The sequence below is a fragment of the Gobio gobio genome, assembly GCF_949357685.1.
Source record: "Gobio gobio genome assembly, chromosome: 13".
NCBI classification, from domain to species: Eukaryota; Metazoa; Chordata; class Actinopteri; order Cypriniformes; family Gobionidae; genus Gobio; species Gobio gobio.
In genome coordinates, this window is record NC_137106.1 from 54165353 (window position 1) to 54179801 (window position 14449).

The window sequence follows — 14449 nt, forward strand, 5'->3', positions numbered from 1 at the left end:
CTGTTATTGGATTTCTGTGCTAGCCACGGTTTGTCCATAACGAACACCATGTTCAAGCATAAGGGTGTCCATCAGTGCACGTGGCACCAGGACACCCTAGGCCGGAGGTCGATGATCGACTTTGTGGTCGTGTCATCAGACCTTCGGCCATATGTCTTGGACACTCGGGTGAAGAGAGGGGCGGAGCTGTCAACTGATCACCACCTGGTGGTGAGTTGGATCCGATGGCGGCGGAGGAAGCTGGACAGACCCGGCAGACCCAAACGTACTGTGAGGGTCTGTTGGGAACATTTGGCCGAGCCCCCTGTCAGAGAGATCTTCAACTCCCACCTCCGGCAGAACTTCGACCGGATCCCGAGGGAGTCTGGAGATATTGAGTCCGAGTGGACCATGTTCTCCACCTCCATTGTCGCTGCGGCCGCTCGGAGCTGTGGCCGTAAGGTCTCCGGTGCCTGTCGAGGCGGCAATCCCCGAACCCGGTGGTGGACACCAGAAGTAAGGGATGCCGTCAAGCTGAAGAAGGAGTCCTATCGGGCCTGGATGGCTTGTGGGACTCCTGAGGCAGCTGACCGGTACCGGCAGGCCAAGCGGACTGCAGCCCGGGTAGTCGTGGAGGCAAAAAATCGGGCCTGGGAGGAGTTTGGTGAGGCCATGGAGAAAGACTATCGGTCGGCCTCGAAGAGATTCTGGCAAACCGTTCGACGCCTCAGGAGGGGGAAGCAGTGCCCTACCAACACTGTTTACAGTGGAGATGGGCACCTGTTGACCTCAACTGGGGATATCGTCGGGCGGTGGAAGGAATACTTCGAGGATCTCCTCAATCCCACCGACATGTCTTCCGTTGAGGAAGCAGTGGCTGGGGACTCAGAGGTGGACTCGTCCATCAGCCGGGCTGAAGTCATCGAGGTGGTTAAAAAGCTCCTCGGTGGCAAGGCACCGGGGTTGGATGAGATCCGCCCTGAGTACCTCAAGTCTCTGGATGTTGTGGGGCTGTCTTGGCTGACACGCCTCTGCAGCATCGCATGGCGGTCGGGGACAGTACCTCTGGACTGGCAGACCGGGGTGGTGGTCCCTCTTTTCAAGAAGGGGGACCGGAGAGTGTGTTCCAACTATAGGGGGATCACACTTCTCAGCCTCCCCGGGAAAGTCTATGCCAGGGTACTGGAGAGGAGAATTCGGCCGATAGTGGAACCTCTGATTCAGGAGGAACAGTGTGGTTTTCGTCCCGGTCGTGGAACACTGGACCAGCTCTATACCCTTTCCAGGGTGCTGGGAGGTTCATGGGAGTTTGCCCAACCAGTCCACATGTGTTTTGTGGATTTGGAGAAGGCATTCGACTGTGTTCCTCGTGGCATCCTGTGGAGGGTGCTCTGGGAGTATGGGGTCGGCGGCCCCCTGCTTAGGGCTGTTCAGTCCCTGTACAACCAGAGCAGGAGCTTGGTCTGCATTGCCGGCAGTAAGTCAGACTTGTTCCCGGTGCATGTTGGACTCCGGCAGGGCTGCCCTTTGTCACCGGTTCTGTTCATAATTTTTATGGACAGAATTTCTAGGCGCAGCCAAGGGCCGGAGAGTGTCCGGTTTGGGAACCACACGATTTCGTCACTGCTTTTTGCAGATGATGTTGTCGTGTTGGCTTCCTCTAACCAGGACCTTCAGCATGCACTGGGACGGTTTGCGGCCGAGTGTGAAGCGGCTGGGATGAGAATCAGCACCTCCAAGTCCGAGGCCATGGTTCTCAGTCGGAAAAGGGTGGCTTGCCCGCTTCAGGTGGGTGGAGAGTTCCTGCCTCAAGTGGAGGAGTTCAGGTATCTTGGGGTCTTGTTCACGAGTGAGGGAAGGATGGAACGGGAGATTGACAGACGGATCGGTGCAGCTTCTGCAGTAATGCGGTCGATGTACCGGTCTGTCGTGGTGAAGAAGGAGCTGAGCTGCAAGGCAAAGCTCTCGATTTACCGGTCAATCTACGTTCCTACCCTCACCTATGGTCATGAGCTGTGGGTCATGACCGAAAGGACAAGATCCCGGATACAGGCGGCCGAAATGAGCTTTCTCCGCAGGGTGGCTGGGCGCTCCCTTAGAGATAGGGTGAGGAGCTCAGTCACTCGGGAGGAACTCGGAGTAGAGCCGCTGCTCCTCCACATCGAGAGGGACCAGCTGAGGTGGCTCGGGCATCTATTTCGGATGCCTCCTGGACGCCTTCCTAGGGAGGTGTTCCAGGCACGTCCCACCGGGAGGAGGCCCCGGGGAAGACCTAGGACACGCTGGAGGGACTATGTCTCCCGGCTGGCCTGGGAACGCCTCGGGGTTCCCCCGGAAGAGCTAGAGGAAGTGGCTAGGGAGAGGGAAGTCTGGGCGTCTCTGCTTAGACTGTTGCCCCCGCGACCCGGCCCCGGATAAGCGGAAGATGATGGATGGATGGATGGATGGATGTTTGAATGAAAAAACACTCTTTACAATTACAAATGTTCTGAAATAAATGGCCTTTTTGAAAGGACACCTAGACAATTCTTGACATAAAAGCTCACAGAAGCTACATTTCTGAGAGTATCATCCTCAAATTTGAGTGAATCCGAAACCGAATACCGAATCCACTGGTTAAGATTGGGCCGAATCCGAATCCGAATACCGAATCCACTGGTTAAGATTAGGCCGAATCCGAATCCGAATACCGAATACCGAATCCACTGGTTAAGATTGGGCCGAATCCGAAACCGAATTCGAAACCGAATACCGAATACCGAATACCGAATACCGAATCCACTGGTTAAGATTGGGCCGAATCTGAATCTGAATCCGAAACCGAATTCCGAATACCGAATCCACTGGTTAAGATTGGGCCGAAACCGAATACCGAATCCACTGGTTAAGATTGGGCCGAATCCGAAACCGAATCCGAAACCGAATACCGAATACCGAATACCGAATCCACTGGTTAAGATTAGGCCGAATCCGAAACCGAATACCGAATACCGAATACACTGGTTAAGATTGGGCCGAAACCGAATACCGAATCCACTGGTTAAGATTGGGCCGAATCCGAAACCGAATACCGAATCCACTGGTTAAGATTGGGCCGAATGCGAAACCGAATACCGAATCCACTGGTTAAGATTGGGTCGAATCCGAAACCGAATCCACTGGTTAAGATTAGGCCGAATCCGAATACCGAATACCGAATCCACTGGTTAAGAATAGGCCGAATCCGAAACCGAATACCGAATACCGAATCCACTGGTTAAGGTTAGGCCGAATCCGAATACCGAATACCGAATCCACTGGTTAAGATTAGGCCGAATCCGAATACCGAATACCGAATACCGAATCCACTGGTTAAGATTGGGCCGAATCCGAAACCGAATACCGAATCCACTGGTTAAGATTGGGCCGAATCCGAAACCGAATACCGAATCCACTGGTTAAGATTGGGCCGAATCCGAAAACGGAATACCGAATACCGAATCCACTGGTTAAGATTGGGCCGAATCCGAAACCGAATACCGAATCCACTGGTTAAGATTGGGCCGAATCCGAAACCGAATACCGAATCCCGAATCCACTGGTTAAGATTGGGCCGAATCCGAATCCGAATACCGAAAACCGAATCCACTGGTTAAGATTAGGCCGAATCCGAATCCGAATACCGAATACCGAATCCACTGGTTAAAATTGGGCCGAATCCGAATCCGAATACCGAATACCGAATCCACTGGTTAAGATTGGGCCGAATCTGAAACCGAATACCGAATACCGAATCCACTGGTTAAGATTGGGCCGAATCCGAAACCGAATACCGAATCCACTGGTTAAGATTAGGCCGAATCCGAATACCGAATACCGAATCCACTGGTTAAGATTGGGCAGAATCCGAAACCGAATACTGAATACCGAATACCGAATCCACTGGTTAAGATTGGGCCGAATCCGAAACCGAATACCGAATACTGATTACCGAATACCGAATCCACTGGTTAAGATTAGGCCGAATCCGAAACCGAATACCGAATCCACTGGTTAAGATTGGGCCGAATCCGAAACCGAATACCGAATACCGAATCCAGTGGTTAAGATTAGGCCGAAACCGAATACCGAATCCACTGGTTAAGATTAGGCCGAATCCGAAACCGAATACCGAATACCGAATCCACTGGTTAAGATTAGGCCGAATCCGAAACCGAATACCGAATACCGAATCCACTGGTTAAGATTAGGCCGAATCCGAAACCGAATACCGAATATCGAATCCACTGGTTAAGATTGGGCCGAATCCGAAACCGAATACTGAATACCGAATCCACTGGTAAAGATTGGGCCGAAACCGAATACCGAATCCACTGGTTAAGATTAGGCCGAATCCGAATCTGAATCCGAAACCGAATACCGAATCCACTGGTTAAGATTGGGCCGAATCCGAATCCGAATACCGAATACCGAATCCACTGGTTAAGATTAGGCCGAATCCGAATCCGAATACCGAATACCGAATACCGAATCCACTGGTTAAGATTGGGCCGAATCCGAAACCAAATACCGAATCCACTGGTTAAGATTAGGCCGAATCCGAAACCGAATACCGAATACCGAATCCACTGGTTAAGATTAGGCCGATTCCGATTTATGTAAACAGTATTTGTGAATACTATTTGTGCTTATGTTTTCATGACATCCGTGCGGGCCTGCCAGTAACGCAGACACCGCAGTGGAGCGCGCAGACTCTATGACTGACACTTCTTATCAACTAAATGAGTTAGTTGCTTTAGTTCTTCAGTAACTGTATATCCATTATAATTAGCAGTTTATTGCAGATTTGTTTGAATGAACAACAACCTCTCAATGAACCTCTCCTTGAACTGTCACCTTATCGTGGTGGAGAGGTTTGAGTACCCGAATGATCCTGGGAGCTATGTTGTCTGGGGCTATATGCCCCTGGTAGGGTCTCCCAAGGCAAACAGGTCCTTGGTGACGGGCCAGACTAAGAACAGTTCACAAACCCTTATGACCACAATTACACCAAGGACAGTGACGTCGCCCGGCATGGCGCAGCCGGGGCCCCACCCTGGAGCCAGGCCCGGGGTTGGGGCTCGTATGCGAGCGCCTGGTGGCCGGGCCTCCCCCCATGGGGTCCGGCCGGGCTCAGCCCGAATGAGTCACGTGGGGCCGCCCTCCTGTGGGCTCACCACCTGCAGGAGGGAGCGTAAGGGGCCGGTGCTTTGTGAATCGGGCAGCAGTCGAGGGCGAGGCCCCCGACGACCCGATCTCTGGACACGGAATCTGGCTTTAGGGACGTGGAATGTCACCTCGTTGGCGGGGAAGGAGCCTGAGCTTGTGCGGGAGGTCGAGAGGTACCGACTAGAGATAGTCGGGCTCACCTCCACGCACAGCTTGGGCTCTGGAACCACACTTCTCGAGAGAGGCTGGACTCTCTACCACTCTGGAGTTGCCCATGGTGAGAGGCGGAGGGCTGGAGTGGGTTTGCTTATAGCCCCCCAGCTCAGCCGCCATGTGTTGGAGTTCACCCCGGTGAACGAGAGGGTCGCTTCCCTGCGCCTTCGAGTCGGGGATAGGTCTCTCACTGTCGTTTGTGCCTACGGCCCAAATGGCAGTGCGGAGTACCCGGCCCTCTTGGAGTCTCTGGGAGGGGTGCTGGAAAGTGCTCCGACTGGAGACTCCGTCGTTCTACTGGGGGACTTCAACGCCCACGTGGGCAGTGACAGTGACACCTGGAGGGGCGTGATTGGGAGGAACGGCCCCCCTGATCTGAACCCGAGCGGTGTTCTGTTATTGGATTTCTGTGCTAGCCACGGTTTGTCCATAACGAACACCATGTTCAAGCATAAGGGTGTCCATCAGTGCACGTGGCACCAGGACACCCTAGGCCGGAGGTCGATGATCGACTTTGTGGTCGTGTCATCAGACCTTCGGCCATATGTCTTGGACACTCGGGTGAAGAGAGGGGCGGAGCTGTCAACTGATCACCACCTGGTGGTGAGTTGGATCCGATGGCGGCGGAGGAAGCTGGACAGACCCGGCAGACCCAAACGTACTGTGAGGGTCTGTTGGGAACATTTGGCCGAGCCCCCTGTCAGAGAGATCTTCAACTCCCACCTCCGGCAGAACTTCGACCGGATCCCGAGGGAGTCTGGAGATATTGAGTCCGAGTGGACCATGTTCTCCACCTCCATTGTCGCTGCGGCCGCTCGGAGCTGTGGCCGTAAGGTCTCCGGTGCCTGTCGAGGCGGCAATCCCCGAACCCGGTGGTGGACACCAGAAGTAAGGGATGCCGTCAAGCTGAAGAAGGAGTCCTATCGGGCCTGGATGGCTTGTGGGACTCCTGAGGCAGCTGACCGGTACCGGCAGGCCAAGCGGACTGCAGCCCGGGTAGTCGTGGAGGCAAAAAATCGGGCCTGGGAGGAGTTTGGTGAGGCCATGGAGAAAGACTATCGGTCGGCCTCGAAGAGATTCTGGCAAACCGTTCGATGCCTCAGGAGGGGGAAGCAGTGCCCTACCAACACTGTTTACAGTGGAGATGGGCACCTGTTGACCTCAACTGGGGATATCGTCGGGCGGTGGAAGGAATACTTCGAGGATCTCCTCAATCCCACCGACATGTCTTCCGTTGAGGAAGCAGTGGCTGGGGACTCAGAGGTGGACTCGTCCATCAGCCGGGCTGAAGTCATCGAGGTGGTTAAAAAGCTCCTCGGTGGCAAGGCACCGGGGTTGGATGAGATCCGCCCTGAGTACCTCAAGTCTCTGGATGTTGTGGGGCTGTCTTGGCTGACACGCCTCTGCAGCATCGCATGGCGGTCGGGGACAGTACCTCTGGACTGGCAGACCGGGGTGGTGGTCCCTCTTTTCAAGAAGGGGGACCGGAGAGTGTGTTCCAACTATAGGGGGATCACACTTCTCAGCCTCCCCGGGAAAGTCTATGCCAGGGTACTGGAGAGGAGAATTCGGCCGATAGTGGAACCTCTGATTCAGGAGGAACAGTGTGGTTTTCGTCCCGGTCGTGGAACACTGGACCAGCTCTATACCCTTTCCAGGGTGCTGGGAGGTTCATGGGAGTTTGCCCAACCAGTCCACATGTGTTTTGTGGATTTGGAGAAGGCATTCGACTGTGTTCCTCGTGGCATCCTGTGGAGGGTGCTCTGGGAGTATGGGGTCGGCGGCCCCCTGCTTAGGGCTGTTCAGTCCCTGTACAACCAGAGCAGGAGCTTGGTCTGCATTGCCGGCAGTAAGTCAGACTTGTTCCCGGTGCATGTTGGACTCCGGCAGGGCTGCCCTTTGTCACCGGTTCTGTTCATAATTTTTATGGACAGAATTTCTAGGCGCAGCCAAGGGCCGGAGAGTGTCCGGTTTGGGAACCACACGATTTCGTCACTGCTTTTTGCAGATGATGTTGTCGTGTTGGCTTCCTCTAACCAGGACCTTCAGCATGCACTGGGACGGTTTGCGGCCGAGTGTGAAGCGGCTGGGATGAGAATCAGCACCTCCAAGTCCGAGGCCATGGTTCTCAGTCGGAAAAGGGTGGCTTGCCCGCTTCAGGTGGGTGGAGAGTTCCTGCCTCAAGTGGAGGAGTTCAGGTATCTTGGGGTCTTGTTCACGAGTGAGGGAAGGATGGAACGGGAGATTGACAGACGGATCGGTGCAGCTTCTGCAGTAATGCGGTCGATGTACCGGTCTGTCGTGGTGAAGAAGGAGCTGAGCTGCAAGGCAAAGCTCTCGATTTACCGGTCAATCTACGTTCCTACCCTCACCTATGGTCATGAGCTGTGGGTCATGACCGAAAGGACAAGATCCCGGATACAGGCGGCCGAAATGAGCTTTCTCCGCAGGGTGGCTGGGCGCTCCCTTAGAGATAGGGTGAGGAGCTCAGTGACTCGGGAGGAACTCGGAGTAGAGCCGCTGCTCCTCCACATCGAGAGGGACCAGCTGAGGTGGCTCGGGCATCTATTTCGGATGCCTCCTGGACGCCTTCCTAGGGAGGTGTTCCAGGCACGTCCCACCGGGAGGAGGCCCCGGGGAAGACCTAGGACACGCTGGAGGGACTATGTCTCCCGGCTGGCCTGGGAACGCCTCGGGGTTCCCCCGGAAGAGCTAGAGGAAGTGGCTAGGGAGAGGGAAGTCTGGGCGTCTCTGCTTAGACTGTTGCCCCCGCGACCCGGCCCCGGATAAGCGGAAGATGATGGATGGATGGATGGATGGATGTTTGAATGAAAAAACACTCTTTACAATTACAAATGTTCTGAAATAAATGGCCTTTTTGAAAGGACACCTAGACAATTCTTGACATAAAAGCTCACAGAAGCTACATTTCTGAGAGTATCATCCTCAAATTTGAGTGAATCCGAAACCGAATACCGAATCCACTGGTTAAGATTGGGCCGAATCCGAATCCGAATACCGAATCCACTGGTTAAGATTAGGCCGAATCCGAATCCGAATACCGAATACCGAATCCACTGGTTAAGATTGGGCCGAATCCGAAACCGAATTCGAAACCGAATACCGAATACCGAATACCGAATACCGAATCCACTGGTTAAGATTGGGCCGAATCTGAATCCGAAACCGAATACCGAATACCGAATCCACTGGTTAAGATTGGGCCGAAACCGAATACCGAATCCACTGGTTAAGATTGGGCCGAATCCGAAACCGAATCCGAAACCGAATACCGAATACCGAATACCGAATCCACTGGTTAAGATTAGGCCGAATCCGAAACCGAATACCGAATACACTGGTTAAGATTGGGCCGAAACCGAATACCGAATCCACTGGTTAAGATTGGGCCGAATCCGAAACCGAATACCGAATCCACTGGTTAAGATTGGGCCGAATGCGAAACCGAATACCGAATCCACTGGTTAAGATTGGGTCGAATCCGAAACCGAATACCGAATCCACTGGTTAAGATTAGGCCGAATCCGAATACCGAATACCGAATCCACTGGTTAAGAATAGGCCGAATCCGAAACCGAATACCGAATACCGAATCCACTGGTTAAGGTTAGGCCGAATCCGAATACCGAATACCGAATCCACTGGTTAAGATTAGGCCGAATCCGAATACCGAATACCGAATACCGAATCCACTGGTTAAGATTGGGCCGAATCCGAAACCGAATACCGAATCCACTGGTTAAGATTGGGCCGGATCCGAAACCGAATACCGAATCCACTGGTTAAGATTGGGCCGAATCCGAAAACGGAATACCGAATACCGAATCCACTGGTTAAGATTGGGCCGAATCCGAAACCGAATACCGAATCCACTGGTTAAGATTGGGCCGAATCCGAAACCGAATACCGAATCCCGAATCCACTGGTTAAGATTGGGCCGAATCCGAATCCGAATACCGAAAACCGAATCCACTGGTTAAGATTAGGCCGAATCCGAATCCGAATAACGAATACCGAATCCACTGGTTAAAATTGGGCCGAATCCGAATCCGAATACCGAATACCGAATCCACTGGTTAAGATTGGGCCGAATCTGAAACCGAATACCGAATACCGAATCCACTGGTTAAGATTGGGCCGAATCCTAAACCGAATACCGAATCCACTGGTTAAGATTAGGCCGAATCCGAATACCGAATACCGAATCCACTGGTTAAGATTGGGCAGAATCCGAAACCGAATACTGAATACCGAATACCGAATCCACTGGTTAAGATTGGGCCGAATCCGAAACCGAATACCGAATACTGATTACCGAATACCGAATCCACTGGTTAAGATTAGGCCGAATCCGAAACCGAATACCGAATCCACTGGTTAAGATTGGGCCGAATCCGAAACCGAATACCGAATACCGAATCCACTGGTTAAGATTAGGCCGAATCCGAAACCGAATACCGAATCCACTGGTTAAGATTAGGCCGAATCCGAAACCGAATACCGAATACCGAATCCACTGGTTAAGATTAGGCCGAATCCGAAACCGAATACCGAATATCGAATCCACTGGTTAAGATTGGGCCGAATCCGAAACCGAATACTGAATACCGAATCCACTGGTAAAGATTGGGCCGAATCCGAAACCGAATACCGAATCCACTGGTTAAGATTAGGCCGAATCCGAATCTGAATCCGAAACCGAATACCGAATCCACTGGTTAAGATTGGGCCGAATCCGAATCCGAATACCGAATACCGAATCCACTGGTTAAGATTAGGCCGAATCCAAATCCGAAACTGAATCCACTGGTTAAGATTGGGCCGAATCCGAATACCGAATCCACTGGTTAAGATTAGGCCGAATCCGAATCCGAAACCGAATCCACTGGTTAAGATTGGGCCGAATCCGAAACCGAATACCGAATCCACTGGTAAAGATTGGGCCGAATCCGAATCTGAATCCGAAACCGAATACCGAATCCACTGGTTAAGATTAGGCCGAATCCGAATCTGAATCCGAAACCGAATACCGAATCCACTGGTTAAGATTGGGCCGAATCCGAATCCGAAACCGAATACCGAATCCAGTGGTTAAGATTGGGCCGAATCCGAATCCGAATCCGAAACCGAATACCGAATACCGAATCCAGTGGTTAAGATTGGGCCGAATCCGAATCCGAATCCGAAACCGAATACCGAATACCGAATCCAGTGGTTAAGATTGGGCCGAATCCGAATCCGAATCCGAAACCGAATACCGAATACCGAATCCAGTGGTTAAGATTAGGCCGAATCCGAATCCGAAACCGAATCCACTGGTTAAGAATGGGCCGAATCCGAAACCGAATACCGAATCCACTGGTTAAGATTAGGCCGAATCCGAATCCGAATCTGAATCTGAATCCGAAACCGAAACCGAAACCGAATACCGAATCCACTGGTTAAGATTGGGCCGAATCCGAAACCGAATACCGAATCCACTGGTTAAGATTGGGCCGAATCCGAAACCGAATACCGAATCCACTGGTTAAGATTAGGCCAAATCCGAATCCGAAACCGAATCCACTGGTTAAGATTGGGCCGAATCCGAAACCGAATACATTGTCGCGTATGTTCTTCTCGCCGCTGTTTTTCTGATGGTTTATAGAACAATTACCCCGAGTCGCCCTCTGTCGTCTCAAAGAACAGCCCAGCGGAGAGCGCAGGAGGCAGTCAGCGGAGGCTCGCGTGGCGGAGACCGAAGGATTGAGAGTGTTTTCTGCCGCGGGTTTAACTGTCAACAGGCTGCTGTCCAGACTAACCCACATCATTTAGACATGTTACCTTCAAAAAAGAAAAACAAACATACAGTGGATTGAGGTAGGCCTGCTATTTTTATTTGACAAAAAAAAAAAACTATTCCGGTTCTTCAAAGCTTCAAACGGATTCAGTGTATTTTTGTGTTGTCATCTTAATTTGGTAATTATTTAAGTGAAAAATGTTTAGTGTAGGCCTATTTATTTTATTCTTTTTATTTATATTTGATCTAATCTGTAAGCAGCTGGCTGCACAGTAAAATAAACCTGTGAAATGTTTTTATTTTTAACGGGTCATACACTCGTGAATCATAGTTTTATTTAATGCCAATTCAATATTATAATCTTATCAGTTAACTGTTAATAATGAGCAGCGGTTGTCGGTTGGGAAAATTAACCGCATGAGCATCTACAGCAGTGTATTTTTAATTTAATTTAAACTAAGAATAGGTAACATTATGCCAGGATGACTGTCCTTCCTTTGCCGTCCCTGAAGTTGCTGCATTGGCTGCTGTCTGTAGATTCCCTCATGCACAACTCGTGTTCTCTCGGATGTTTCATACGGTAATGTTTTAACAGCGGCTGTTGTTTAGGGTCCTTGTCATCACGAGACAAATGGGCATTGCATATTGAACATGTAGCTCGACTTGAATCGCCTTCTTTTGACTGAAAGCACTGCCAAACAACACGAGTTCTGTTCGTGAGTTCCATTTTCACTTTCTCACAGCGACTGCATTCGAACGGTCCACCTAGTAAACACCTTCCCATAATCAACGGCGGCGTCATTAAGTCGACCAGCGGGGCGAGCATAGTGCACGCCTAGGGTTCGGGTTCGGTGGAAAAAAGGTTTGGCAGAAACCGAACCCCGTCAAAAAGCCCAATATTCGGCCGAATCCGAACCCGAATGCTGGATTCGGTGCATCCCTAAATATTTCATATATTTAATATGTACATTGATGTGTATTGTTTCACCCCCTAAATGTATGTATAAGGTTATTTTGATTGGAAAGGAAATGTATGGTTATGGGTTCAGTTAAATCTGTTCAACGTTGTTAAGAGCGGGGATTGGTTAAACGCTCTGGGGAGTTGGGACCAAGGGGGAAATCGGGAAAGAGAAGAAGTGATGGCTGTACGACAGAACATGATCGAGTGTTGGAAAAAGTGTAAAAAAATACCATTCTAAGACTGTTGTCGAAAAGAGAACTGATTTAGAGTTGGAATAATGTCATTGGAACGTGAGGGGATAAAAACTCCCCTTTGCTCAGCGGATGACTGAGCTGGGTGTCTGCAACCTGTTTTGTGCCTCAACGAACCTTAGAATCGGATCAGGCCTGCAACGGGGTATTCATTTTATTTATTGCATTTTTGAACACTGACACCCGGGGGTTTTTTATTTACTATGTGAACAGTGACTATGAGGAATTAAGACAAAAAAGATTTGTTGGACTAGAGTATTCACAGTCGGTTTCCTTGTTAATATTTGGGACACTTTGGGTATTTGCTGTCCAAATTATTGTCTGTAACATTGTTAAAACACCAAAGTGATATAGCTTATTATTCTTTATAAAGGGAGTATTAATTAGGTGTTGTACCTGTAACTTGTTGATTTAAATTTTGGGAAGACCCTCTTATTGTAAAACTGGATAGGGTGAACTTCATTTTAATTAGTTTTTTCCCTATTTGATTTTAGTAAATTACACCACGTTTCTATTTCACTCGCAAGATGGTGTGGTTATTTTAGTCTGGTGATAAGCATACCAATATTGAAATAAAGGGTTTACTGACACAAAGTTAATAATATTCAGGAGCAGTTTTAGAGAGATCTAACTATAAACTAACCCAGGGCCCCTACATGAGTGGGCGCTACATGGAAATGGCCTAGTTTGACTATTTTCTGATGTCTCACAGAGTGAATGTTTACAGAATAAGTGAATAACTACTGGCTTCCAGCCTAATCTTTCCTCTCTGCTTCGCTGATGCGTTTGTGTGGTTTGATGTCACAGTATTTTCATTCTGATCTCTTTCTCTCTCACAGCTCAGGCTGAGGGCAGTATTGAGGATCCTGTGCTTGCTGGAGCCAGTTCAAAACCAATGGATGGTAAATAATGACCACTGTCTGTACAGAGAAAAGATTTGGGTTTATTCTCACAGATGTGGCCTTGAAGTATGCATTTTTTTTCCCCCCTGGCATCACACAGTTCGCACATGATCAGAGTGATTCCTGTCGGCACAGCTCTTAGAATTTAAATAAGTGTGTGTTGTGCGTCCACAAAATCCAGCAGGTGGCTCATGCCACAACATACTGTATCTCAACACACAGTAGATACTGTAGGCTAGATCTGATGCTCTTCGTGTTGTAAATGATTAGCCTTGAATCAGTCTTTCAATGGGCCTAGATTATTACATTACAGTGGTTCCCAAACGTTTTACAGTGTAGTACCCCCGGGTATTTGCGGTATTTGCCCCCTTAAATTGATTTACAGATACATTTTTTGTCAAATTCTTGAAACTCCATGAATTGTATTATTAATATAATAAAAAAGGCAATAAATTATGGTAAAAAAAGAAGTGATATTTTGAAATATTAAACTGAAACCGCCAGTAGGTGATGATGAGTCTTAATGAGTCATAGAGTCATGTCAAGTCAAGTAAAGTCAACTTTATTTATATAGCGCTTTTAACAATGCAGATTGTTTCACAGCAGCTTTACAGTGTTAAACAGGAAAATAATGCAGCATAATTTTATTCAGCCGTATAGCCATTCTGGAGAGAACGGTGATGTCATCAGTTCATTTCCATTATCATACAGTGGCAGTGTTGGCTTTAGATCAGTCATTAGATCAGTAATTTAGTTTATATGGTTAATTTAGTTTAATAATTAGATTTATTTCGATGTTTAGTTGAAAAATTTTGTGTCCCCAACTGAGCACGCCAAGCCAGAGGCAACAGTGGCAAGGAAACCAAAACCCCTGAGAGAGTCATTCATTCAGTAATGAATCAAGTGGCTGTATTTATGAATGAATCATTGAATCATTGACTCTTCCAATCCGTTCAAAGCTGCGGATTCATTCGCTAACGAAACACTGTGTTCCCTTTCAGTCGGTCACTACGACGTACGTCGGTAATAACCGACGAATTGGGGATCACTTCAGAGAGCCCCTATCAGCTTCGAGAACTTAAGAACAGGCCAATGAACAATTGGCGTGCGAGATTTGCATCTCGCGCTCCGCCCCGCGCCGCGGGTATAAACAGGA

General features: G+C 49.6%; 1 protein-coding gene across 5 annotated transcripts in view; it reads left to right on the forward strand.

Moving 5' to 3' along the window:
• The window catches only part of LOC307135990 (stonustoxin subunit alpha-like), a 52059-nt gene that overhangs the window by 20935 nt on the left and 16675 nt on the right, over positions 1 to 14449 (forward strand). For all 5 annotated transcript variants that reach the window (XM_079832732.1, XM_079832731.1, XM_079832735.1 and 2 more), the window contains one exon: positions 13231 to 13293. In XM_079832732.1, the coding sequence (XP_079688858.1) occupies positions 13231 to 13293 (63 nt within the window). The remainder of the gene's footprint in view (positions 1 to 13230; positions 13294 to 14449) is intronic.